The sequence below is a fragment of the Lepidochelys olivacea genome (genome assembly GCF_965140295.1).
Source record: "Lepidochelys olivacea isolate rLepOli2 genome assembly, chromosome: 3".
In the NCBI taxonomy this organism is placed as follows: Eukaryota; Metazoa; Chordata; order Testudines; family Cheloniidae; genus Lepidochelys; species Lepidochelys olivacea.
In genome coordinates, this window is record NC_140413.1 from 146,606,647 (window position 1) to 146,634,541 (window position 27,895).

Sequence of the window (27,895 nt, forward strand, 5' to 3'; positions counted from 1 at the left end):
AAGGAGTTATGCTCCTGATATGCATGGTTTGGAAATAACAATACAGAGAATAACAATGGGTTATTCACAATAATATTAACAATAACAAATAATAATAATAATTGGGTAACAATACAGAGAATAACAATATTACCCAATTAATTATCACCAGAGTCTTTTTAACCCAGGGTCTCCAGTACCTGGGTGGGCCTATTTTAGCATTAAGGTGCCCACTATTTGTGTCTTTTAAACAGTAGCTTTAGCCCGAGATCGTCACTAGATGAGGAGTCAGCAAGTTGGACCGTCCACTGTTCTGCTGACGAGGGCGCGGGTACTGCCTTCAGACAAGAGTGATGGATCCAGTTCTTGTGTCCCTCGATCTTTGCTGCTGTATGGGAGATCAGCAGGGTCCTTTCCACTTTTCCTGGAGAGGCTCGTCTTTCCAGGTACGAACAAGCACGGAGTCACCGGGCTGTAAGGAGTGGACGGGAGAGTCCAAGGGGAGAGGCTGGGAATCCTTGGTATACCTGTGAAGAGACAAGAGAACAGCAGACAGGGAACACATATACTGTGACAAACCGTTACCCAGCTCCCATTCCCCTGACAGAACCGGGGTGCCATTCATAGGCCATGCCCTTCCAAACATAATTTCAAAGGGACTAAGCCCTAATCTACCCTTAGGGAGAAGGCGGATACAGAGTAGGATGAGGGGCAAAGCATCAGGCCATCGCAGTGAGGCTTCTTGGGACACTTTTGAGAGATGCCGTTTAAGGGTCTGATTGGTATGCTCCACTACACCACTGGCTTGCGGTCTCCAGGGCGTATGGAGTTTCCAGGGGATCTGTAAGGCATATGAGACGCTTTGAATGATTTTTGACGTGAAATGTGTCCCGTTGTCAGATTCCATCCACAGGGGGAGTCCAAAGAGAGGAATGATCTCCTTAACAAACTTGAGGGCCACTGTTTTGGCAGTGCAATTACGGCATGGGAAGGCTTCTGGCCATCCACTATGACAAGGAGATATTTGAACCCTTGGGTCCGGGGAAACTCGGGAAACTCAGTAAAGTCTATTTGCCACACTTGTCCGGGGCCCGGAGTGGGTTCTAGGGCAGCTGGTGGCACAGGATGTCCCGGTCGGGGGTTATTCTTTTGGCAGACTAAGCAGTCCGCTTGTACCTGGGCAGCCAGGGGTAGGAGTCCAGAAGTGATAAAGTATTTTCCCATTAGCTGGATAAGTGCTTCCCTGCCAGCATGAGTGGTTTGACGCAGTTTCTGCAGCACTGGCCGGATCAGGCCCTTTGGTAAGAGGACCTTCCCTTCCGGGGAATGGAGCCATCCCTCCTTTTCCCGGAGACTGAGTTTGTCAGTTAGCTGTCTCTCCTCCCCAGAGTACTGAGGGGTTGGAAGCTCCCCTACTGATAGGATAAGGACATGCATATGGGCGTCCTCAGTCTGAGGGGATGGCAGGGTGGCAGCGTGCTTAGCCTCTCTATCTGCCCGGGCGTTACCTCTGGCCACATCTTGATCTTCCCTTTGATGGGCTTTACAGTGTACCACCGCCACTTCCGCGGGAAGTTGTATGGCTTCTGGGAGCTGGAGGGTTTGGGGCCCATACTTGACTGGGGAGCCTTGGGCTGTCAGCATTCCCCTTTGCTTCCATAGGCCAGCATGAGCATGCAGCACTCCAAAAGCATACTTTGAATCAGTAAAAATGTTGACCCGCTTTCCTTTTGACAGTTCAAGTGCACGGGTCAGGGCTATTAGTTCGGCAAGCTGGGCAGAGGTCCCAGCAGGCAAACCTTCAGCTTCCACAGTGTCATGGAGGGTCACAACAGCATAACCCGCCCTCCTTTGCCCATCTATTACAGTACTGTTACCATCAGTGTACCACTCATAATCTGCATTTGGGAGGGGTATATCCTTTAAATCTGGACGGCTGGAGTACTGGACATCTATGATCTCTAAACAGTCATGTTTTTGTTCCTCTGTTTCTGGCAAGAGAGTGGCTGGGTTAAGGGAGGGGCAAGGCTGTAAGGTGACTTCAGAGTTCTCTAACAGCTTAGCCTGGTACCGAGCAATCCGAGCCTGGGTGAGCCAAAGCCCTCCCTTTGCATCCATAAGGCTCGGACCATATAGGGAGTATAGATTTGCATAACCCCTCCCAATGTTAGCTTCTCGGCTTCCTCAAGCACTAGGGCAGTAGCTGCGAGTGCCCATAAACATGCCGGCCAACCCTTCGCAACCTGATCCAGTTGCTTAGAAAAATAAGCCACGGGACGTCTCCATGCTCCTAACAGCTGTGTAAGCACTCCTAGGGCCACCCCCTTTCGTTCATGTACATACAACTGAAATGGCTGAGAGAGATCCGGCAGGCCCAGAGCCAGGGCTTCCATCAATTTTCTTTTCAGGATTTTAAATGCCCTGTCAGCCTCTGGGGTCCAATAGAAGGGGTCATGATCTGCTCCTTTTACACAGTCGTACAGGGGTTTAGCCCACAGTCCAAACTCTGGGATCCATATCCTGCAAAAGCCTGCCATACCCAGAAATGCCCTGAGCTGCTTACGATTACTTGGGGTAGGAACTTGACAGATAGCTTCCTTTCTTTCGCTTGAAAGCTGACACTCCCCTTGCCGTATGTGAAACCCGAGGTACCGTACCTCTGGGAGGGCGATTTGAGCCTTACTCCATGCTCCAGATATCCCTGGAGTCCAATAAAATTCAGGAGGCTCATGGTGGCTTTAGGGCAGGGGGTTTGGCCCACAGTGGCAATTAACAAATCATCTACATACTGCAGAAGGAGGGCCTCCTCAATATCCTACTCCTCTAAGTCCCTGGCCAGACCTTGGCCAAAGAGGGTGGGGGAGTTTTTAAATCCCTGGGCCAACACTGTCCAGCGAAGTTGCTTTTTAACCCTTTTTCGGTCCTCCCACTCAAAGGAGAAGATCTCCTGTGACGGGGTGGCAACTGGGATGGTAAAGAAAGCATCTTTCAGATTGAGGACTGAAAAATGGGTATACTGTTCCCCTATAGAAGCCAATAAGGTATACGGGTTAGGGACAAGAGGGTGCAAAGTCTTAACCTGTTCATTGACTGCCCTTAGGTCCTGTACCAGCCAATACGTGCCATCAGGCTTCTGTACGGGTAGAATGGGAGTGTTCCAGGCTGACTGACATTCCCGGAGAATACCATACATTAGGAATCGCTCTATAGTTTCCTGTAAACCTTCTCTGGCTTCCCTCTTGATTGGATACTGTTTTACTTGCACTGGGCCTTTCCCTGGTATGAGCTGAATAGTAATGGGGGTCTGATGGGTGGCCTTTCCTGGAATCCCTGATGCCCACACAAGGGGGTACATCTGGTCTTCCCATGGGCTCCATTCTGGGGCTTGCATGGCTGAGGGCTCAACTGCAAGGGTCATGATCCATGCATTCTCAGGGGATAAGGTAAGGGTTATTTCATCCTCAGTAAAATGCAGGGTGGCACCGAGGCGACAAAGCAGATCCCGTCCCAGCAGAGGTGTTGGACACTCAGGGAGGTATACCAGCTTGTGGGATATAGTTCTGTTTCCCAAAGCGCATTCCACTGGGGCATACACTGGGCACTTGGTGTCTTTGCCTGTGGCTCCCACCACAGTAAGGGAATCTGCTACTGGCAACTGAAGGGGTCGATGTACGGCAGTTCGGGCCGCTCCAGAGTCCACTAAAAAAATCTATTTCTGAGCTTCCCACCCGCATCTTTACTCGGGGTTCCAGGGGTAGGGTGGTCCGTCTCCACTGACACCCCTATTCCTGCTCCGCCATCGCCATCATAGAGGCACCCCCCTTTTCTTTCCTCTTTGGGCACTCATTTTTCCAGTGTCCCTCTTGTCGACACAAGGCATACTGGTTGCGACCCAGTCGTCTCTCCTGCGAGCCCAGACATTCGTGTCCACAGCTCCTTCCTCCCCAGCCACTTCCCTTAGTGCCGGCCTGTACCGCTGTTACCATCAGTCTCACTTGCTTTCTCTCCTTCTCTGTCTCTCTCAAACTATAAGCTCGGTTTGCAGTCTCTAAGATTTGTGCCATGGCCATGCCCATTAAATCGCCCCTTTTTTGTAACTTTCTCTTAATATCAGGGGCTGCTCTGCTCATAAAAATTCCCTTAATAATTGACTCAGTAGCCTCATCATCGGGGTCTGCATTAGTGTTCTGTCGAATTGTGTCCCAAATACGCTGTAGAAAGGCCCCTCGGCTTTCTTTTAAATCCTGTATTAGTTCAGATGGCTTTGCCCAATTATTATGTCGGACAGCCGAGTGACGGAGTCCATGCAAGAGCAACTTCTTATAGGTGGTAAGGCGGGTCATATCCCCATGATCATTTGGATCCCACCTGGGGTCTGCTCGGGGGACTTGTGCATCCGGGTCAGGGACATTAATACGATCCCGTTGTATCGTTTCTGCGCCTCCTCCCTTGCTTTGGACACAACCTGTTGTCTTTCAACCTCAGACAATAGGGTTCGCAGGAGGACGTTACAATCATCCCAGTCCGGCTTGTGGCTGCAGAGGCACCCCTCAAAGACTGATATAAACCTGCTTGGGTTGGTGGAAAACTCTCCCGCCTGTGCTTTGAAAGCAGCCAAATCCACAGGATTAAAGGGCACATGAGTATAAACCTGCATAGTCGTGGCCGGACACCTGTCCGATCCAGACCGGGCGACTTTAGTTTCGGTGATTAAGGGGTATAGGCCAACCATTGGGGACTTACAAGGTGTGGGTGTAGGGGCCGAAGGGGACGCCGGCTCTGCCATTACAGTGGGGGTGGGGGTCTGGGGACTAACATTAGCTGCTACCGAACCAGTCGGAGTCAGATTACAGCGCTGTAAAATATCTGGTCGAGTACATAAAGTCAGAAACAAATGCGCATACATATGTTCATTCCATTTCCTTGTTCTCTGACAGAACAGGAGTAACTGAAGGATCGTGTTGTAATTAATTGACCCTCCTGGTGGCCACCACTCCTGGTCCTCTAGTTGATATTGAGGCCAGTCAACTGTACAGAATCGTTTTAATTGGCTCTTAGTCATTGGATCCGCACCAAATACCTTCCAGTTTGGTAGAATGCATTCTAGGGGCGTACACCGTGCCCTAACCCCCGAGCTCTGTCCCTGTCCCATACATACAGGGGAACTCAGGGCGTCCCCAGGTTCCAACAGAGCAAACAAGCCGGATTTCAAAAGGTTCCTACGTTATCCAAGGGACCGGTTCCTCACCGTCGTCCACAGTTGCTTCTCCACTATATGAGTGCGTTTCACCGTTGTGCCCTCAGGGGTCGATCAAATTGCGTCTCCTCCGAGGCCCCCAATGAACTCACCGGTGCGTGCTGGGCGTCGGTTCTCGCCGCAATCCTCGACCTCCAGGAGGGATCCGGGCAAGGCTAAATAACAGCCTCGTCGCCCACCCAGGGACGCCAAAAGCTGTTGCCGGCACCCAGTGCCGAGAGGCTAAACAACAGCTGAGGTTGGTTCGCGACCCGGTGTGCTACACCCAATAATCACAACGGGGTGGAGAAGCAGAAAAGTTTATTTGCAGCTGCAAAAAGGTACAGGGAGAATAGAATCTCAAATCCTGCACACAGAGCAGGAAGTTACACAGGCTTTTAGACATCCTTTTTCCCAGCATACTTATCCAATAGCAAGCTGCCCTAAGTATCCATATAGCCAGCCAATCCAGTTCCCAGCTAGTTCCCTTGTTCTCATTTGTTAAACCATACATAAAGCTGCTTTATTCAGCATTGTTCTTTCATATCTGCCCTGTTCGGCCTTGCTTAGTTTCAGGCAGTCTGACTCTGCAACATATTGTTGCAGATCCTCAGCATAACTGCTGTGAGTGCCTCCAGGCGGGGGGCCAAGGACACTTGGGCCTAGTGCGAGGGGGCTTCATCGACACTCGTGGTCTTCCATCCCCTCGAGTTACCTAGTGGCCATGCCCCAGTGTCCCCAACAATGTCATCAGGCTACCACAAGGCAGAAGCACAAAGGTATATCTTAGCTGTGTCTACACTGGGACTTCGTTGGCAAAACATTTTTTTAACACCCCCTGAATGACAAAAACCACCACCCCGAACGACAAAAGTTTTACCAACGAAAAGTGCCTGTGTGAACCTACCGACAAAGCTACTGCTGCTCGTTGTGGGTGGAATTTTTTTGTCGGCAGGAGAGCTCTCTCCTGACGACAAACAGCAGCTACACTGCGCGGCTTTTAGCAGCACGGCTATAGCGGCACAGCCGTGTTGCTAAACGCTGCATAGTGTAGTCGTAGCATTCCATTGGATTCCACCCGGAGGGAAGAGAAGGCATGAAGGAGAAAAAATGGCCTATTGCAAAACAATTGCAAAAGTTGTTGCCATCATGGAGACAATTTACAATTGAGTCAAACATCTTGTTCTGGACAGGCAGCAGTAGGAAAAGTGGGTTGCCTCATGTGCCACTATGCACAGGAGATTCTAAGCCTAAATAAGTCACAGATGGGCAGTATTTGGACCACTAGCCTTATTTACTGTGTCTTGGGTTTGGTTGTTTTTTGTGTGAAAATTCTTGCGTGAAAGGCTAATTATTTTAATCTCTATGTTCTCAAACAAAAGGTAGTAAAATAGATGATGTTTCTGAGTAAATGCTAATGTCATTCTGATATTCAAGGATTTAATATTTGCAGTATTTATCATATTTTAGCCTGGCTCCCAGTTTCGTTCCTGCTAAACATTCTTCAAATTTGGCATCCATTTCTTGGCTTTGAGCTTCAGTGAACAGATTCTTCCAATCTCCAACAGTACCTGCAAAAGAACAATGAAATAAACTCATAAATATTCCTGGAAGTATAAGATCACCTGTCAGGTAGCGGTAGATAACAATGAAATGCTGACACAAACAGTTGGAATGACTGAACTTATTGCCACATTTCAAATCAATATGAGGCTTCAATGTGGATGGTGTTCTTAAAATTTTAGGTTAAAGAAAACCCTTTGCACTAAATTTTACAGGTATATATGCATGCACCTTTTACAACCAAGGTATTTTCCACAGAGCTCATATTTTGAAAGAACAGCATTCAGTGCCTGAGTGATCATCTAGCTAGGGATGTCCATTTTCAGGAGAAGAAAATTCATTATCAGCTATGAATTAAATGCATTAGTTCTGCATTTGGGACCTCCTGAAATGGTCACAACAGTCATGCATCTTATCAAGCCTTTTAAATGTTAATTAGCTCCCATGACCAATTTGGATACCTGTTCTAAACTCTAGGCCTATCATCGCTCTGTATAAATGTACCTTTTCTGAAAAGGATGGGACCAAATTTTCCATATGTTTCTTGGGATGTATTGCTCATTGATTCAAAGGCGGCATTCTCTGCAATAGACTGAATCTTCTCCTCAGGCAGACAGAACCCCAAAAATTCAGCTATTTGTTTCACTCCTTGAGGTAAGTTCTGAAAAACAAAAATGCGATAGAATTATGTATAAGTTAAAGCAAACATGCCAGACATTTTCCCTCTATCTTGTCAAATGAATGTAGTTGATAATATTCTCATCCTTACAAAGGGCAGAACATTAGAGAAATATATTAAGTTCAGCAGCAGGAAGTTGCAGGAATGGTGGTTACTTTTGATAAGATTTTGGAATGTGCCTCCCTTCCCAAATGGCAATGTGTTAAGTGAATGCTCTCAATCTTCTGCATGGATCTCTTTATTTTAGTATTAATTACTACTGATAACATTTATCTAGCCACATCAATTAGTATTGTTCTATATAAGCATTGGCATTACCTAACCCAGAGAATTTACAGTTTAAGATCCTCAAACTGCTAACATGGACATGCTTAACTTTAAGCATGTGAACAGTCTCACTGAAGTCAATGGGACCACTCTCATGCACGTGCTTAATGTTGCAGGATCAAGGCTGTCGTGCTTGAGGAGGGAGCTGGGCTAAAGATAGAAGGGCTAGTAGCCAGTGGGAAAACAGGCTGCAACATCATATACCTGTTCTCTGCACAATAAGGTTTTGCCTGGGACAAAATGAAAACTGGATGGGACAAGATGCTTGAGAATATACTGAAGGGAGCAATTCTGTATCAGAACTGAGTACAAGACCTAATAAGTCTTTTCCATTTTTAACTTTCTACACATATTTACCTCTTTCATTTCTTCATAGGTGATGATCATGATATTCTCTTTATCCATGTGTTTGTTCCAGGCAAGAGCATGGTCAAAATATGAGTTCCAGCAGACTAAAATGAAGTTAAGGCAGACAGGTCAAAAACAGAAGATAATTTAAAGTATATTTAAATTGCCCCAAGATGAAATGTACAGGCTAACTTCAACATAGAGTCCTGGAGAGCTTAGATCGTCTAATCCTTCAGTACTCTGTTCTTAGTTCTTTTTTTTTTCCTTTTTCTTTTTCTTTGGGGGGAGGAGGGGACAGATGTTATTTTGGAAGTCATTCACTCCAGACTTGACTTTTCACTTTCTTCTTCCAACTATTTTTACATAATCAAGCTATACCGTTTCTACATGACAAGTTTTAAAAAAAATCTGTTTACAACAAATTAATTCTTGAATACATTTTGTAGTAATCAGTAACACAGCCATGTGTGTATATTCAATCTATCACATAACCAGGCTAACATTGCACTTATGAAATGGCGAAGTTAAAAAAAATAACCCCAACAACACAGATTTAAGGTCCTGCAAACACTCACCATACGAATAATTTCCTTTACTTTAGTGGGATTATTAATGTGAGTAAATTTTACTCACATGCATAAGTGCTTGCAGGGATAGGCCCTTACAAAATATAAACAATTAGTTTCTACCAGTATACTTTATTTTCCAATAATTGTTTACTAGAATATGGCACAGACTCTTTGCTATATTAAATTTTCTCCATTTGCTTCAGGGGCTGTAAGGCAGTTTATGGTTACGGTTCCCTGATTCTCTGCCCAGCTCAGACCTGGCTCCACGGTAACTTCAAGCAGCCTAGAGGCTACTCTAACCTATGGTAAGTGGCAAAGTCCCCAAGGAACTATTCACCAATTAAGATTAATCTCTTGACACCACCCCTGTGCCAGTTATAGCGGCAGAATAGTACAAGAATCAAGAATGCCAGCTTTGCATCCATGGAAAGCTCTCCTACATCAGGGGATTACTCAGCCGGACAGATCCAGCTGATTTCTCGTCTCTTTCCTGACAGAACTGCACAAAAAAAGGGGTGAAATAAAGAGACTTTGCTGATATCATACATAGACACTGTATTATACTGTCAGCAACTTCTCAAAATCCCTGAAATGCACCTCAGTGTCAGAGTAGCTAGTATGACAGAGGGTTTGGCTTGATATTTTGTTAAAGTGCTGTTCTCTGCAAAATGAGTATGTAAAACAAGGCACCTTCTTACTAAACAGGTCTGTTTTCCTAAGTATATACAAAAAGAAAAGGAGGACTTGTGGCACCTTAGAGACTAACCAATTTATTAGAGCATAAGCTTTCGTGAGCTACAGCTCACTTCCTCAGTGAGCTGTAGCTCACGAAAGCTTATGCTCTAATAAATTGGTTAGTCTCTAAGGTGCCACAAGTCCTCCTTTTCTTTTTGCGAATACAGACTAACACGGCTGCTACTCTGAAACCTATAAGTATATACAGTGCCCTCTCTGCTTACTTTAGGAAATAAAATGCATCTTAAAAGGAGTGAAAAGCATTAAACTCTGCCAAATCAGCACAGTTAGGAGAGTACAAGCTGGAATCTATTCCATTTTGCGCAACATCATCATCAAAATAGCTTGCTAAATTGGCATGACAGGCCAGTGGGGTTGTACAGATGTTACTAAGAGTGCAGTTTGGCCTGCAGAGTGCTTATCACTGGCAGTGGTGTTGAAGAAGGAAAGAGCCCAACTTGATTCACAAATCCCAGATGGAATTTGAGGAGCTGGCAGTTACATAAAACATTGTTTGTTTGTAAGCCTAGCACTTCTGATCTGGAAGTAATAAAGAGATGTGTACAAAATCCACTATGCCATTTTTACAGTCTCTTTTTCCCCTTTACAAGAGAACTTCACTTGAAATGCAGGGTTGCTCTCACTGTCGTTTTCCTTGAGTCTGTTTGAGCCCGATTGCTATGAAGCTTCTTGACATGACAGGAAATCTGTAACTCATGTCTGCTCCCATTGCTTTGACAGCATGAACGCTCTTTGGAATACTCTTCTTTCCAGCATAATAGTGCTCTTTGTCAACAGATGATAGTGAGACTAATACTGAGTTCTTCAGTCTACAGAAAGGGGTTTATCTATTTCAGTTGTAGCTCAAACCTCTGCTCAATTATAAATAAAGGGCCAAATTTTCAAAAGTGCCTAAGAGATTTAGAAAACCTGAATCCCATTTTCAAAAGTGATTTCGATATGATGGGCAGATAGGTGCCTGGTGGAATTTTCAAAAGTGCTTGAAGTCTATGGGAATTAGGTACCTAGGTGCTTTTTGAAATCTCACTAGGCATCTATCTGCATCTTTAGGCACTTATATGCCTTTAAAAATATGGCCTTTAGGTGATTAAGTCTCACTGAAAGTCAATGAGGGTTAGGCTCCTAAGCCACTATGGCACTTTTAAAAATTTTACCCCAAACCTTTATTTTGAATTGCTCTAAAATGTGTACCCCTGCTCTGAGATGCAAATGAAAGCAAGAGAAAAAAGTAGCTGAGAACAAAGGGGGAGAAACTCACTCATAAATCTAGTTGTTGAGATGTGAAATCGCAAGAAGGATAATGCCTGCCAGAAAGAAAAGGAAAGCTGGAGTTTACCCTTTGTGTGCTGGGGATGAAGTGGAATCCCTGTATACTGCACCATCCTGACCATTTGAATATCTCCACAGCAATGCTCCGAGTGCTGAGCATTGCTCAGGGTTGAAGAAGAGTGAAGCACCTTTGACTCCTTAGCACCAGCTCCCCTGCCCTCCCCAACCCAGATCATTAGTTTGAATCCATTTGGGATTAATTTTAACATGATGATCACAGATTCCCTTTTTGGACTGCAGACCAAAGAAGAGTTGAGAACACTGTACTAGAGTGTTTATAAACGCCACTGAGAAACATAGCAAAGATCTAATAACTGTACCTTCTCCACTCATGAACTTCTGAAAGAACTCATCCCAGGAGCTGACATTTGGAAGCATAGGATTTTTGTTGTAGAAGCGGTAATAGGATACAGCTACATCTTTTGGATTTCGAAATAACACCAGTAACTGTTAAAACAGCAAAGGCACATGAGTCTTTGGTATTTTAAGGTAACCTTTGATCTCAAGGGCCCTGCATTAAAAACGTATCAGCTCCTACAGGAACTGAAATTTGGAAAGTGAGGCCCCAATCCTGCAAATTGATTTGTGTGGAGAGACCTTACACCTGCTTGGAGCCCCTATGACTTCATGGGGGTTCCATGGAGCAATAAGGGCTATCCTATACAGCTCACCTTGCAGGGCTGGGATCTAAGATTTGACCTTGCTGTGAATTACAAACAACAACCAGTAAAAACTGAATTCCACTTTTCTAGTGAAAGATGTCAGATTGTGGGATCTGAAAAAGCCAAGTAGAGAACTAGAGTTGGTCAGGAATTTTTCAGGGAAATGTTTTTTCACCAGAAAATGCTGACTGGCCAAAAGTTTTCCCAGAAATTTATTCATTTCTGGTTAAAATGGGAGGGAGAGAGAGGCATATACACACACATCCCAGAATAGCCAAAGTCCCAACAGTTACGGCATTAACCTGGAACATCAGAGACCCAGGTTCAAGTCTTTGCTCTCCTTAATCTGTTTTTTCACAAAAAAAATTCCACCGTTCTTGGTTACATCCCAATGCCGAACAAAACCAAATGCTGTAACCTTGAATTTTTTTGTGAAACTGAATTCCTGTTTTCCAGGCAATCCTGTAGAGAACTTTTGCCAGAGGAAAACTGGGAGTTGCTTGGAAAGTGAATAATATCAAATATTAAAATGCTCACTTACCTTTGCGTTACTCCCCAAAACAGCCTTGGAAATATTATCACAATTGAGATGTGTGGTAAAAAGACGTGGCGAAGGTAAACTTTTTATTTTCTAAATCAAAACAAAAAGAATATGTGAAAAAAAAAGGAATCACAACATGTCTACCTTGAATATGTTGACAATATATAATATGTGTATATGACATTGCACCCCATAATGTTTTATGGAAATATGCTTATGAAAGTAAATATGACACAACTAGAATATGTTTTATGCTAAATAGGCCATGTAACATATCTCTGCAAAGATTATGATCTACTGAATATATTCATCCTATTTGTATGCATGTATCATTTTTGTACTCAAAGTTATGTATGTTGGCTGTGTACTTGTTTGATTGTAAGTCGCCTTAGTAAGGCATTTGGTCAGCTTCTTTAGAAAGGAATTTGCAAGTTAAGTGCCCAGTCAAGAAACACTTAACAGACAATGGTTCTTGGAAGACTTCAATCCACATAAGAAGTCTGCCTGAGGACGTTGAAGGTAGCATGTGAACAATGGCTGCCACCTGTAAGCTCTGAGTCATGCATGGACATGTGACTTGCCCATGTGACTCCAAAACTCCATTTTGTAGCTGGTTTCTATAACGGGGAGGGGGTGTCCACCCACAAGAGAAAGTCTATTTCAACCCCTCCATTTTGTCTTCAGCTGGCTCAAGAGATAGCCCTCCACCCCCAAAGGATACCTGAAAGAAACTGGAGCAAAGGAAGGTAACAATAGCAGGGGTGAGTGATTGCTGGATCCAGACTAGAAAGAGACTAGTCTGTAAAAGAAGCTTACTGGAACATCTCTGAGAGTGAGATTTCATCTGTAATCACTTTCTTACTGTATTAGGCACAGGCTTGCGTGTTTTACTTTACTTTACAGGGTGGTTTTACTGCACTCAACACTCGTCCCTCTGCAGTTTAGCCCTACTGAAGTACAGTACCCGCTGCACTGTACTCCAAAGGAGAAGGTTGGATATGATACCTGGACATACCCAAATCTTTAACAATCCTGGGACCCTCCCTTCCCCCAGCCCTCACAGTGCTGATGTGTTTTTTTGTTTGTCTCTCTCCTCCGGTTGTTTTTTAATAAGATAATTGTTTTGGTGTGAAAGCAATCTTTATTCCATTAATTGAAAGCAAAGAGAGCCCCACAAAGGAACAGGCAGTTTCCTTACACTTTCATAGTGCATCGTCTGCACCAATCACAATCACCTCCTGGCATTACAAGAACTGCACTCCTGAGCATAGCAACAAATCTTAGTGGCTTTCAGCTTCAAATTGCTCCCTCAAGGCATCCCTGATCCTATGGACCCATGCTGCGCCCCTCTAATAGCCCTGGTCTCTGACTGTTCAAATTCAGCCTCCAGGCACTGAGCCTTAGTGGTCCAGCCCTGTGTCAAGCTTTCACCCTTCCCTTCACAAATACTATAGCGCGTACAGCACGCAGCTATAAGCATAGGAATATTGTCATCGGCCAGGTACAGCCTCCCATAGAGGCAGCGCCAGCGGGCCTTTAAATGGCCAAAAGCATACTTAACAGTCATTCTGCACTTGCTCAGCCTGTTGTTGAACCGCTCCTTGCTGCTGTCCAGGTGTCCCATGTATGGCTTCATAGGCCACAGCATTAAGGGGTAGGCGGGGTCTCCCAGGATCACAATGGGCATTTTGACTTCCCCTACGGTGATCTTCTGGTCTGGGGATAAAGTCCTTGCTTGCAGCTTCCTGAATAGGCCAGTGTTCCGAAAGGTGTATATGTCATGCGTTAACGTCCGTGAAACACCCACGGTGATCCACAAGCACCTGAAGAACCATAGAGAAATACCCCTTCCGATAAATGTACTCAGTGGCTAGTTGGTCTTGTGCCAGAATTGGAATATGCGTGCCATCTGTCGCCCCTCTGCAGTTAGGGAAGTCCATTTGTGCAAAGCCATCCACAATGTTATGCATGTTGCCCAGAGTCACAGTCTTGTGGAGCAGGATGTGGTTAATGGCCCTGCACACTTCTGTCAACCTGAGTCCAACTGTTGACTTTCCCACTCCGAACTGGTTAGTGACCAATTGGTAGCAGTCTGGAATAGCCGACTTACACAGTGCACTCGCCACGTGCTTCTCCAACAGCAGGGCAGCGCTTATTCTTGTATCCTTGCACCACAGGGCTGGTGTGAGTTCATCACACAGTCCCAAGAATGTGGCTTTCCTCAACCGAAAGTTCTGCAGCCACTGCTCATCATCCGAAACGTGCAGGATGATCCCACCACTCAGTGCTTGTTTCCTGAGCCCAAAAGCAGCATTCCACTGTGGTCAGCGCCTCCGTGAATGCCACAAGCAATCTCGTGTCATGGTTACTACGCGTGGTGAGATCAATGTCAGTCTCCTCTCGCCTTTGTAGTTTAAGGAATAATTCCACTGCCGCTCATGACGTGTTGGTCAGAGCGAGCAGCATATTGGTCAACAGTGCGGGATCCATTCCTGCAGACCGAAGAGGCAGGGCACGCAGTACACAAACCTTTGAAAGATGGCGCCAAATGCAGACGGAAGCACAGGGATTGCTGGGATGTGAAGCAATGCATCAGAGGGCATTGGGACAGGACCCAGGATGCCCCGCAACCCCCTCCGCCTTCCCACAACTCTTAGTAGCAGAAGAGATGCTCTGTGGGATAGCTGCCCAGAGTGCACCGCTCCGAATACCACTGCAAGTGCCACAAGTGTGAACACACTGTTACGCAAGCAGCTGACGGTGTGAACACACAACAGCAGTTTCTCATCAATGCTCTCTAAGCGGCGCTGAAACTGCCGGCACAGTAACTCTGCCAGCATAGACGTACCCTTAGTCCTGCAACACTGTCTCAGATTTTACCCATTTTTTGCTCCATTGCTGTCAGCCCATATGATCTCTTAACTGAGGTTCTTAAATAGTTTCAAACGGTAATTAATTAAGTCTCACAGCACCTCTGTGACAAAAATAAATAATATCTCTGTTTTACAAATGAGGCAACTGAAGAGGAGAGATGAAATGTCTCGCCTGAAGCCAGACACAGGTCTCCTAACTCTGACTCCCAATCTTGTGCATTACTTATAAAACCACATAAAGAAAAGTAACAGTCCATCAGGTGTTACTACTCATCGTTTGCAATTATAACATATAGACACACACACAGCCATATACACTGTTAGAGTCACACATTCCCCTGATCTTGCAAAGACGTAGGGCTTGGCTACACTTGCAAGTTAGAGTGCATTATATCGGCCCCAGGCATCCTAACTTCTGAGGTGTCCACAGGGCCATCCCTAGCCATTTTGGTGCCCTACGCAGGCCCCCCTCACCCCTCACTCCACTTCCTGCCACCCGGTGAGTACAGGGCAGTCAGGCCCGACCCCACACTTATGGGGTGGCGGGAAGTGGAGTGACCCGGCCCCAGCCCACTCTGCTCTGCTCCCTGGGCTCCCAGCCTTGCGGCCCGGGGGGGAACAGCCCCGCAGCACGCACCGGCAGTGTGGCTGGGAGCCAGCGGAGCGGAGCAGGCTGTGGCCGGGTCGCTCTACTTATTGCCGCTGGTAAGTGCGGGCCCGACTCCTTGCAGTCCTCAGGGGAGTGGGGAGGGGGCTGGGGTGGAGCAGGGGCAGGGGCTTTGGGGAAGGGGTGGAGTGGGGGCGGGGCTGGGGCAGAGCAGGAGTGGGAAGAAGCCAGGCGGAGCAGAGGAGGAGGCCATGGGGAAGAGGCAGAGCAGGGCCTGGAGCAGCACGCAGCTGCTTAGGTCACCAGGAAATTTAGTGCCCCAAATCTGCTGGTGCCCTAAGCAGCTGCGTACGTTGCTTATGGGTAGGGACGGCCCTGGGTGTCCACACTGGCAAGGCACTTAGAGCGCCTGGACTCTGCAGCTGGAGCGCTCCCGGCAATCCACCTCCACGAGAAGCATAAAGCTTGCTGAGAGACGTGTTGCATTACTGCACGGGGATTGGCCTCCGGAAACATCTCATAATCCCCTGAAGTCAAGTGGCCACTCTTCTCATTGTTTTGAACTCTGGAAGGTTGGTTTTTTATGAGAGTATCCAGTTTTGAGAGCTCATTCTTAATCTTTCCCTGTTTGCTGTAGAGGATGTTGATCAGGTGGTTCCGCAGTTTCTTTGAGAGGGTGTGGCACAAGCTGTCAGCATAGTCTGTGTGGTATGTAGCTTGTAATGGCTGCAGGCAAGCGGATATCCCCTTTCAAAGCTCCATTTCTGACAGCCGGCATGTTTATCTTCTCCGGGACAAAAAGCAAACCATTACTGTGGAATGCCACTGCTGCCCAGGCACGTGTGTGTGAGAAAGAGGTGGGGGGTGGGGGAGTCTGCTGCCATCTGAACTTACAGGACAGCATGCTGACACACACTGCCCCCCAAAACACACTGTCTCTCCCCCGACATACACACAACACAACTGTCACACTCCACTCCACCCCCTCCTCCATTTGAAAAGCACGCTGCAGCCACTGACACATTGGGATAGCTACCACAATGCACTGCTCTCGGTGGCGTTGCAAGAGCTACTAATGTGGCCACACCACTGGGCTTGCAGCTGATTGTGTAAACACACGGCAGCGTTTTCCCTGCTGCGGTCTCCAAAGGCCGGTTTAACTCCCAGCACTCTGCATCTGCAAGTGTAGCCAAGCCCTTAGGCATAGGCTCGACTTCACTTTGGAAAAGTCACACCTTAAACTAGGATGGATAGAAATCAGAAATAATCAGCTAATGACTTCATTAACCTTTTCTTCTCAAAAGATTTTTAAAATATTGCACTCAAAATTGACACTAAGGATTGGAAATTCTAATACAGCAGTAGGAGGTCCAGATTAGAGTTAAAATTAATTTCTGTTCTTTTAGTACACAAAAGTCAATTTCATTTCAAATCACACTTGTTTGCCCGTGTTTTAATCTTTTATAACATGTTCCCACATACAAAAAGTAATTGAGAGTATTAACTTCAAATTACTTGATATGGAAGTGTATATCCTCTCTGTAAAGTGTTTTGTACTTATATGAGATACTGTAAAATACAGACATTTAAAAAAGTACTAGATACTAAAAATAAGCTTTCTGAATTAGTCCATGCTGACCTGAAATTTTTCTGGAACTCCAAATTCAAGAATTTGTAAATGCTTTGTTCGTGGTACCTCCTCCCTTAGAACTGCGGATGTCAAGTCATTTAAAATGTGTTCAATCCAATTAGTTCCTGAAACATAAAATAACTGTTAGAAGGAGCCAAGCAGGAATTTCAGAACTGTAGCCTGTTAAATATCTAGCATAATTTTCTAAAGAGTCAGTATACTAGTCCTCCATATAACTTGTAGGTGTTCCATTATATAGCTTGTAACAGTTGTAGGTACACAATTTTCAGACAGAAGTGTGATTTTTACATTGAGTGTGTCTCTTTAATGCAACATTGGGGGCGAGAATGAAATCCTGTGCTTTGGCAATTACAAGTTAAGTTATATATCCCCCGCACAACTGTACTTTATTTACATTGCCTATGTGTATATAATGGCAACCCTTGTAAGCACTTTAAGGCTGCTGCTTCTGCTATGTACAGCTTGTGAACACAGTGTAAGGATATGCCTACACTGCAATAAAAAACCCATGGCACCAATAGCCTGGGTCAACTGAGTCAGGCTCGTGGTACTAAAAATAGCAGTGTAGACATCTGGGTTCAGGGGAGCCTGGGCTTTGAAATCCCACAGTGGGGGAAGAAGGTGTCAGAGCCCAGGCTCCAGCCCAAGCACAAATGTCTACACTGCTATTTTTAGCTCCGTGTCCCAAGTCCTGTAAGCCTGAATCAATTGACCTGGGCTCTGAGACTTGGTGCAGTGGGTCTTTTCTTGCCGTGCAGTGACTCAGATCTTGTTGCTACACAGAATCTCCTTCATGTAGGAGGAGGAGATCTTTGCTGCAAGACTGAAGAACAGAGAAGTGAAGATAAGGTTTCCCTGCAACATCCTCAAACTGCCACCTGCTCTTTCTCTATTGCCCCAGTCAGCTCAGTTACTACACATATGCTTCCTTTTGGGTTGGCAGGGAAGAGTAGAGCACGGGCTGTGCTCAGGAGTAACTATCTGTGGCAAAAAAAGAGTATTACTGGGAGAGGAATGCCTTTGTCCAACAATCAAACGATCCCTGCAAGGGTACTATCATGAGTCTGGGAGAGCCGAGTTCAAGTTCCTTCTTCTCATCAGGAAGAGGAGGAATTCATCTGGGAATCTTCCACATCCCAGGTGAGTATCCTAAACACTAGGCAAAAGGTTCATAGATTCCAAGGCCAGAAGGGATCATTGTGATCATCTAGTCTGATCTCCTGTATAACACAGGCCATAAACATCCCCCAAAGAATTCCTAGAACATATCTTTTAGAAAAACATAATCCGTCCCCTTCCCCCCCAAGTCATTTTGTGCAATTAGGCTGCCTCTGAGGACACCTAATGGATCAGGCCCTACAGATGAGATAGCTGGGACAGTGCCTATCTGCCTCTGGCTTGAGGATCATGAAGGGCTTAGGTGTGAGTAGGCATCTGGGTGCCTCCCAGAGGCATCAGTGTATTTGCCCAGAGGAAGAAACATAGGTGTCTGGGAGACTTTTACAGCAAAAATGGAGGTGGTGAGTAAATTTAGTTGGTCTATAGCATAGGCAGCAGCTGAACTGGGGATTTGTAAATTGGAATGGTGCCTAAAGCTAGGACTTTGGTACCTAAGTCTGGAGTTTGTGCATCTACATTCCTTTGTGGATCTGGGCCAAACAGACACCAGCCTAAATATTACCAAGTGTTCTGAAAAAATCATCAGTCTTGGGCTAAGAACAGCTTCGATAAGGGTATTGAATGGCATGTTGTCATAACCATACAGCTACGGGTAGCCTAGAATTCCTCCTTACCTGGAAGGGATTAAGAAGCTCAGATAGCCTGGTTGGCACCTGACCAAGAGGACCAATGCGGAAAGGAGATACTTTCAAATCTTGGGAGGGGGGAAGGTTTTCTTTGTGCTCTTTGTTTTGTGTGGTTGTTCTCTCTTGGGACTGAGAGGGGCTAGACAGAAATCCATCTTCTCCAACCCATCCCAATCCAAGCCTCCAATATTGCAACCGGTAGAGGTAAACCAAGCAAGGCGGATTAGTTTATCTTTTGTTTTTCTTGTGAATTTTCCCTGTGCTAAGAGGGAGGTTTATTCCTGTTTTCTGTAACTTTAAGGTTTTGCCCAGAGGGGGATCCTCTGTGTTTTGAATCTGAATACCCTGTAAAGTATTTTCCAAACTGATTTTACAGAGATGATTTTTACCTTTCTTTTTCTTTTTTTTAATAAAATCCTTCTTTTAAGAACCTGACAGATTTTTCCATTGTTCCAAGACCCAGGGGCTTGGGTCTTTGATCATTTTGTAACCAATTGGTTAGGATATTATTCTCAAGCCTCCCAAGGAAAGGGGGTGTAAGCGCTTGGGGGATTGCTGGGAGAAGAGGAACTCCAAGTGGTCCTTTTCCCTGGTTCTTTGTTAAATCACTTGGTGGTGGCAGCGTTACTGAAACCCAAGGTACAGTGGAGAATTTGTGCCTGGGGAGTTTTTAACCTAAGCTAGTAGAAATAAGCTTAGGGGGTCTTTCATGCGAGTCATACATTTCCACCAGAGCCTGGCTGCTGGAGCCCTGGGATAGCGGCGGTGGGGCTCCAGTGGCTATTTAAAGGGCCCACGCTCGGAAGGGGCCCTGGCTGCTCTTCTCTGCTCCCCGCTCTCTCCTATGGGGGCAGAAGCTTGGTGCTGCCTTCTCCCGGGGCTCTGTCCTGCTGCTGCAGGGCAGGCTTCGCTGGCAGCCCAGCTCCCCCCTCCCCCGCCTCTTCCCCCAGTGTGCTGCGTTCCCCCTCCCCCACTCACTCTCTCTCCCTGCTGCTGATAAGCTGTTTGCTGGCATGAAGAAGCAGAGAAGAGGTGGGGGCGGGGCCTTGGGGAAGGGCATGGAAGGGGGCATACCCCCTCCAGCCCCCTGCCGTGAGCCGCTCAGGGCAGGGAGCTGGGAGCAACCCCAGCCCACACCCCCAGCCCTCTTCCCTGTCTCCTGCACCTCCCTCACACCCTCATGACCCCAGCCCTCTGCCCTGACTCCTGCACCCTCCCACACCCCATGCCCTGACTCCTGCACCCCCCCACATCCCCACCCTGAGCTCCAAACGGGAGCTCCTGCACCCTCCCCCACCTGTGTCTGAACTGTCTTGTCTGTGTCTGTTCTAAACTAGTGATGGGGTCCGTGCCTCTTTATACCGGTGTACAGCTCTAAGCCTGCCATTAGTGTGTTATTAACAAAGTTTCGGGGCAGTTCAGATTCTGTTCTGGCTCTGAATTCTGTGGACTGACCCCCATCTCTTCACCATATATATGAAGGTATAATGCTACATAGGCACAAAAAGGCAGAATTACAGCAACTATAGGAATCAAAAGCTTAAAATTTCCTGACACTTGTATATTTAAGCTCACCATAATCTTGCATGATTCTTTGTATTTAAGTTATTACAGCCAGCAGCATGTCTATCGCTGCTAGATTAAACACACATCTGAAATTACGGAGGAGGAAAACACATGGCTCACAAGCACACTGTTTCCCTGTGACAAATGAGGATTTACTACTGCATGTAGCATTTGAATTTCAGTGCTTTTCTGCATTCTTAGAAAATGATCACATATATTTGACATCTAAGCACTTTTCTTTCAATTTTGCACCAAAAAAATCCAGACTTACCGCATTTAGGATAAGCAGCTAGGAACACATCATCTTTTCTAACTTCCATGGTGTCCAATGCTTGGAAGGTCTCAGCGCAACACAACACACTAGGGTATAGCACCCCCTTGTACGTGATCAGCAGCTCCTCGTTTTTTTTCCCTTCAGCTGCATCAAGAACTGCATCTATTTCCCTAGCAAAGCTGCTCATAGCCATGGTTGGAGTTTGCTTTGCCTTTTGCCAGACTCTGCCCTTAAACCGTGTCTCTAGTCCTCTTTGGGAGGAGAGAGAGGAGGAGGCTGATAAGGAACTCTTCCATATGAACTCACTGGCTTCTCTGCTGCATCACCCTGTTTCTCTTGTCCAATAAGGGAAAGCCAAACTAAAAGAAGTGTTGACTTACAGGCTCCTGGTGTGAACTCTTCGTCATGAACTGTAATGGATTTCAGCCAGTGTTGAGCATTACATTTAACTTGTGCTTTCCTTTGGTATGAATTGTAATGGGAGAAACTTCTGGTGGGATAAGGGTGAGAAACAAATTGTGCTTGTTCAGCCCCTCAGCCTCCATGTGGAATGGAATACTCTTCCACCTAACCCACTGGCTGTTAAGTTTCCACCAAAGGTAAAGACAGATTTCAGAGTAGCAGCCGTGTTAGTCTGTATTCACAAAAAGAACAGGAGGACTTGTGGCACCTTAGAGACTAACAAATTTCTTTGAGCATAAGCTTTTATTTTGAGCATAAGCTGTAGTTCAAGTACTCCTGTTCTTTTTACCGAAGGTAAAGGTATCTGTTAAGCACCCTGGGGAGTTGCTGACGTAGAATCATGCTGCTGTTTGTGTGCGAACTAGAAGTTGTAAAACTGGATGAGTCGCCACAATGACAGGAAAGAGAGAGGACTAAAGGGAGATGGGTTAACTGCTTCTCAGGCTTACAGTGGTTTTAAAACAGAGAGACTGGGATCTCTTCAGAGTAAAGATTGTCTCTAACTTTTTCGTCTAAGCCTAATACTGATAGCCAAGTTAGGGTTTTAGGTAAAACCAAAAAGACAGCCTTCACTGTAAAGGCTGGATACCCCAGTATCTAATACACCTCTATCCCGATATAACTCTGTGCTTGGGAGCCAAAAAATCTTACCGCGTTACGGGTGAAACCGTGTTATATCGAACTTGCTTTGATCCACCGGAGCACGCAGCCCCACCCCCCCAAGGCACTGCTTTACCGCGTTATATCCGAATTCGTGTTATATCGGGTCGCATTATATCAAGGTAGAGGTGTATTAACCTTCCACAAAAGAATCTGTCACTGTCCACAGCGGACTCAACAGAATCCAATCAAGCCCCTTCACCAGTATTCTTCAGAGACACCACACTGCAGATACAGGTCAGAAATCAATTTTACTATGTCCAGTTGTGATATACCATGGCACAATCCAGACTAGTGGGGGTTGTGTCATCCCTGCCCTGCCATTTTGGGTGCCATATGACGCCTTGCTGTAGCAGCTCCTACCTGGGCCACTCACAGAATCCTGTGAGAAGAGTCAACAGTAAAACAAGTTTATTAACTACAAAGAGATGTATTTTAAGTGAGTTCAAGTAATGAGGCATAAAAGTCAGAAATGGTTAGAAGAAAAATAAAAATTTAAAAGAAGAAGAAGAGAAGAGAAGAGTCAACAGTAAAACAACAGTAAAACAAGTTTTACAGTAAAACAAAACAAAAACAGTAAAACAAGTTTATTAACTACAAAGAGATGTATTTTAAGTGAGTTCAAGTAATGAGGCATAAAAGTCAGAAATGGTTAGAAGAAAAATAAAAATTTAAAACACGTACTAATATCTACTTAAGACACTATTTTAGTTGCAAAGCAAACTTTCTCACCACATGCTTTAGCAGATTACTGACCAGACTATCAGGTCAAGACTCCTTCCCCTGAGTCCAACAGCTGTTTCCTTTTGTCCTCTCAGGTGCAGAGAATGAGATTCACAGGGGAAGCAAGAGAAGTGCCTGGGATTGTTTGTCTGTCGTTTTTATAGCAAGTAGTGGGGGTTTGCCCATTAGTAAGTGGAGAATAAATAAGGATGATAACAAAGGCAAAGATGAATTTAGAGTTGGTAACTTGACTGAGATTTTCCAGACTTTCTGCAGATCAGGGTTTTCTAAGCTGCAATATACTCGAGATCAGTGGTTCTCAACTGGGGTCCACAGACCCCCTGGGGGGTCCGTGAGCCATTTCAGGGGGGCTGTGGAGCCCCGTGGCTGAAACCTGGAGCCCCAAGCCCCAGCACTTCCGCAAATAGAAGTAAATCTATGCCTATGCCCAAGGGTCCCCCCGCCGGCCCGGAACCCTGAGTCCCCCTCCTGCCCCCACTGGGCCCTGGTGTTTTTACACCATGCTGAGGGGGGCCTCAGCAAGAAAAAGGTTGAGAACCCCTGCTCTAAATACTGACTTTCAAACTTTATTTTTAGGTAACTAGAGTCTTGTAAATTAGTGGTCTATTTACAATTTTAACATAAACAAGGTTTGCATTTCTTCCCAGCTCTCTGCAACAGCAATCAGCTTTTCAGAATGACTGAAAAATTCCCTGCATGGCCTTCAGAACAAAGATCTGAAACTGGCTATCAATGCCCAGAGATCACAGCTATTAAAATAGAACAAGCACTTTTAAAATAAAACCTTACCAGTGTCACTCTCTGCTCCCCCATCCCACAGACAATCCCCACCTCTATACATATTATTGTAGGCTCTTGCCCACCACCTACCCTCCCCTTTCACTCTCTTCTACCTGAAGACCGCTTCTTTCTCCTTGCTCTGCAGATGGTCTGCCTCCCCCACCCAGCCCCCATCACTTCCTCTTTGGTGGGTTGCTCGCAGCTCATCCTTCCTCCCCCACTACTTCACCTACCGCTTCCCAACCAATCACCGGGGCTCTCACTCCACGAGCCTCTCTTTCCTCTTCCCAAGGGGTCTCCAGCTTCCTTCCTCCTCTGGATCTGTAGACAGTGTGAAAAAGCCAGAGCTAGGCAGAGAGATCTCCGGATTTACATGGATGTCTACATTCTAGTAGTTGTGCATTTTGTCCCAACAAAATTATGTGCTGCAACACAAATATGTGATACAACACAGAAGGTTATGCAGCATATTTTAATCCAGTGAGGATACTAGAATTACATTGTGCACAGTGATACAAGAAGGTTTAATGTAGTTAAATACAGCATGCACACAGCACAAAACATACTCAAATATTTGATATCTTCACAGCCCCAGCACATACAGAAACCAAGCCATAAGGAAAAAGCTACAATCAATGAAGTAAAGATCTCAAATCAAATTAAATATTCCACCAGCAGAGGGCAGATCAGCAATCATGATTGTGGATCTAGGGTTCTAGGCCCATCATTAGAAAAACTAAGCTGCATGGTGATGACACGAATATTGCTACCGGCCTACACTCCTGCTGGACTGACTCTGGGATTGGAGGACCAACCTTTATTTCAATGAACCCCATCGCTTTTGGCTTGTGATGCTTGAGGGGGGAAGAATGTGGATTTCATTATATCCTCTCTTTTTGTCTCGGATGTGTTATTCAACATTAGTAAGGACGGCAGACCTGTTTTATTTGTATTATTTTTTTTTTTTGGTACCTGGAATAACATTGCTTTTCTATTTCCCCCCAGGACCAAGAAATGATAGTGGTTTGGGTTCAGTAAGCCAATGTCCCTCCAGGTTTGTCAAGACACTCATTCAAAAGACTAAGTATAGTCAAGTAGAATAGTCTCCACAATGCAAGCCTGGAACTCATGTCCTTACCTGTTTAAATCTACAGCATGTTCATTATCACCACCCTCAACAATAGCCATGAAATTATTATCATCCTCCAGCATGAGCTCCTCATTCAATTAGGGTATGTCTACACGGCAAAGAAAAACCCACAGCTGGCTGACTTGGACTTACAGGGCTCAGAACACAGACCCCGACTTTTCAAAGTGCTGAAGGGTGTTCGACCCCCCAGCTCCGCTCCAGGCCCTGCCCACACTCCACCCCTTCCCCCAAGACCCCACCCAGACCCCGCCTCTTCCTGTCCCCACTCCACCCCTGCCCCACCTCTTCCCACCCAGCCCTGCCTCCTCCCCCAAGCATACTGCATCCTTGCTCCTCCCCCTCCCTTCCAATCTCTTGCACGCCACAAAAGAGCTGATTGCGGTGGGCCGGAGGTGCAGGGTGGGAGTGGGAAGCGCTGATCCGCAGGGCTCGCTGGGAGGCGCTGGGGGTTTGGGGAGGAGCTGATAGAGGGGCTGCCGGTGGGTGCTTAGCACCCACTATTTTTTCTCAGTGAGTGCTCCAGCCCCGGAGCACCCACAGAGTTGGCGCCGATGGCTCAGGCTGCGGGGAGGCTGTTTCTACTCTGTTGTGTAGACTTCCGGGTTCGTTCTGGAGCCCAAGCTCTGGGACCTCGCTGGTCCAATAGCCCTGGTTCCAGCCTGAGCCCAGATATCTACACAGAGAAGTGAAACAGCCCTAGCCCGGCAAGCCCGAGTCACCTGGCACGGGCCAGCTGCAGGTGTGAAGTTGCTGTGTAGACATACTCTTAGATATTCCAAAGGCAGGCCACACTGAGGAACATGCAAGCAGCAAGAACTCTTAAGCACACCTTCTCAGTCTTCAGCTTGCCACCAGTGTAGTGCAAATTATGGGAAATGCATCATTAAGGCGCAGAATTTTCCTCTCATAAGAACGGCCACACTGGGTCAGACCAAAGGTCCATCAACCCCAGTATCCTGTCCTCTGACAGTGGCCAATGGCAGGTGCCCCAAAGGGAATGAACAGACAGGTTATCATCAAGTGATCTATGCCTTGTCACCCAATCCCAGCTTCTGGCAAACAGAGGTTAGGGACACCATTCCTGCCCATCCTGGCTAATAGCCACTGATGGACCTATCTTCCATGAATCTATCTAGCTTCCTTTTGAACGCCATTATAGTACTGGCCTTCACAACACTGTTGCTGGCACCCAGTGCCGAGAGGCTAAACAACAGCTGAGGTTGGTTCGCGACCCGGTGTGCTACACCCTATAATCACAACGGGGTGGAGAAGCAGAAAAGTTTATTTGCAGCTGCAAAAAGGTACGGGGAGAATAAAATCTCAAATCCTGCACACAGAGCAGGAAGTTACACAGGCTTTTAGACATCCTTTTTCCCAGCATACTTATCTAATAGCAAGCTGCCCTAAGTATCCATATAGCCAGCCAATTCAGTTCCCAGCTAGTTCCCTTGTTCTCTGTATCATTTGTTAAACCATACATAAAACTGCTTTATTCAGCATTGTTCGTTCATATCTGCCCTGTTCGGCCTTGCTTAGTTTCAGGCAGTCTGACTCTGCAACATATTGTTGCAGATCCTCAGCATAACTGCTGCGAGTGCCTCCAGGCAAGTGGGGGGGGGGCAAGGACACTTGGGCCTAGTGCGAAGGGGCTTCATCGACACTCGTGATCTTCCATTCCCTCGAGTTACCTAGTGGCCATGTCCCAGTGTCCCCAACAACTCCCTCCTTTGAGAACACTCAACAACCTTGGCTCTGAGTTTTCTCACTTGGGCTACTTATGTCTTTACAATAGGACTTTGCATAAGCACTTTGTGATAGCCCTGAAGAGAATGACTTATTAATTTTTTCAAAAGGGCCCTGACACATGATACTGCACAGCATAATACCAGTAATACAAGCAATACAGGAAAGAGAAGTTTCAATAACAGGCTAAATAAACCACCAAGCCAAAACGACAAACCCCAGCCTGAAAACAAGGTTTGCAACCAATCGCTCTCTGGGGCAGTATAGGCAACCTGTGCTTCGGCTCGGGCATGGGCCTCAGCCTGTACCACCTTTTCATAGATTTCAAAGCTGCTCTCATTTACATATACACAACATCGGGGCCCGACGAGGGCACAAACCCCTCCTTGGGATGCCAAGAGATAGTCCAAAGCCAGCCTGTTTTGGAGGGAAAACGTCCTGAGCTGCTGTACCTCTTTATTTAATGTTTTTCTGCTGACCCTAAATCACTAACTGAGTCCTCTAACTCTAAGGCCACTTTCTCAAGTACCATTTGCAGCCTTACAGTATAGCGGCCTATGCATGCCATGGCTGGCCCGGTAAACAGTGGCGCTATTCCCAGTACAGAGCACCCTACAAGCTTCTCGGTTGTAAGGGAATTCTTCATATTGCCCTCCAATGCCGTAGTCAGTCACCGCAGGGTCTTTTCTCGTGACTCAACAGAGGTGTCTCGGGCATTTCTAATCTTTCCTTTGGGCAGTGTGGCAGCTATTGACAGATGAGGAACTCCATGAGCTATATAACAGCTACCTGTCCAGTCGGCTGGTAGCACCTTGTAAGCCTTTCGGCCACATACAAAATAGTGACCCTGTAGGGCCCAGTAAGGACTGTTTCCTAAGAGGATTCCTGGGATATTTAAAGCTGCTTTTCCAAACAGTTCATATGCCCCTAAGGGGGCATCCCATCCTCCTGATTGGGTACAAGTGGGGGCATTTCTAATTGCGCCGTTCAAATTACACTCGCCATAGGGACCACTACAAACCCACCATTGGCTTGCTACATTGGCAATATTAACTGGACGGCAAGTTATATTTCCTTTTATATTTATATTTCTTTTCCTTTGTGGTAAGATTATTTGTAAGAGTTTCCCTAAAAGGGGAGGAACCATTACACCCACACTGTTGGCCTCCCGTTTTGGTCTTTATCCAATACCCATCAGCCCACTGTGTAATAACACAGGAGCTTTTCCCCACAGGACGCCCACAGTGATCAGATTGGTTTCGGGTAAAACATAACATTCCCTCAGTGAATACTGCAACTGAATACTCCTGGTCCTGATAGGTGGCTTGCTGTAAAGAGGTCTTATTTCAGAACGGCGAGTTCGTTCTTTCCTGCTCTTTGGTGGCGGCTAATTCTGCTAGGATCAAGGGCAGCATGTCAATGGGCATTCCCGTTTTGGGGGACAGTGGAGTTGGAGCACATACCCAGCAACCAGTCTGGTTTGTTAAAGTAGCAACGTGGTGCGCAAGCGAAACAAAGGAGTTATGCTCCCGATATGCATGGTTTGGAAATAACAATACAGAGAATAACAATGGGTTATTCACAATAACAA

At 46.2% G+C, this 27,895-nt stretch overlaps 1 protein-coding gene across 1 annotated transcript; it reads right to left on the reverse strand.

Moving 5' to 3' along the window:
• Nucleotides 1-5,519: 5,519 nt before the first annotated feature.
• On the reverse strand, nucleotides 5,520-21,179 carry LOC311519047 (sulfotransferase 6B1-like). Its single transcript, XM_084625226.1, has 7 exons — nucleotides 20,763-21,179; nucleotides 17,109-17,224; nucleotides 11,990-12,079; nucleotides 11,107-11,233; nucleotides 8,142-8,236; nucleotides 7,283-7,439; nucleotides 5,520-6,786 (listed from the first exon to the last, which is right to left on the reverse strand). Exons 1-7 carry the CDS (start codon nucleotides 20,956-20,958, stop codon nucleotides 6,656-6,658), a joined length of 912 nt encoding a protein of 303 aa, XP_084481352.1. The 5' UTR covers nucleotides 20,959-21,179; the 3' UTR covers nucleotides 5,520-6,655.
• Between the last annotated feature and the right edge of the window lie 6,716 nt (nucleotides 21,180-27,895).

Excerpts from the sequence above, each read along its gene's own strand:
- LOC311519047 (XM_084625226.1), bottom strand. The coding sequence starts at position 20,958 with ATGGCTATGAGCAGCTTTGCTAGGGAAATAGATGCAGTTCTTGATGCA. Across the intron at positions 11,234-11,989 it reads TTTTGGGGAGTAACGCAAAG|TTACTGGTGTTATTTCGAAA; the intron begins GTAAGTGAGCAT and ends CTGTTTTAACAG. Across the intron at positions 7,440-8,141 it reads CCTATGAAGAAATGAAAGAG|AACTTACCTCAAGGAGTGAA; the intron begins GTAAATATGTGT and ends TTTGTTTTTCAG.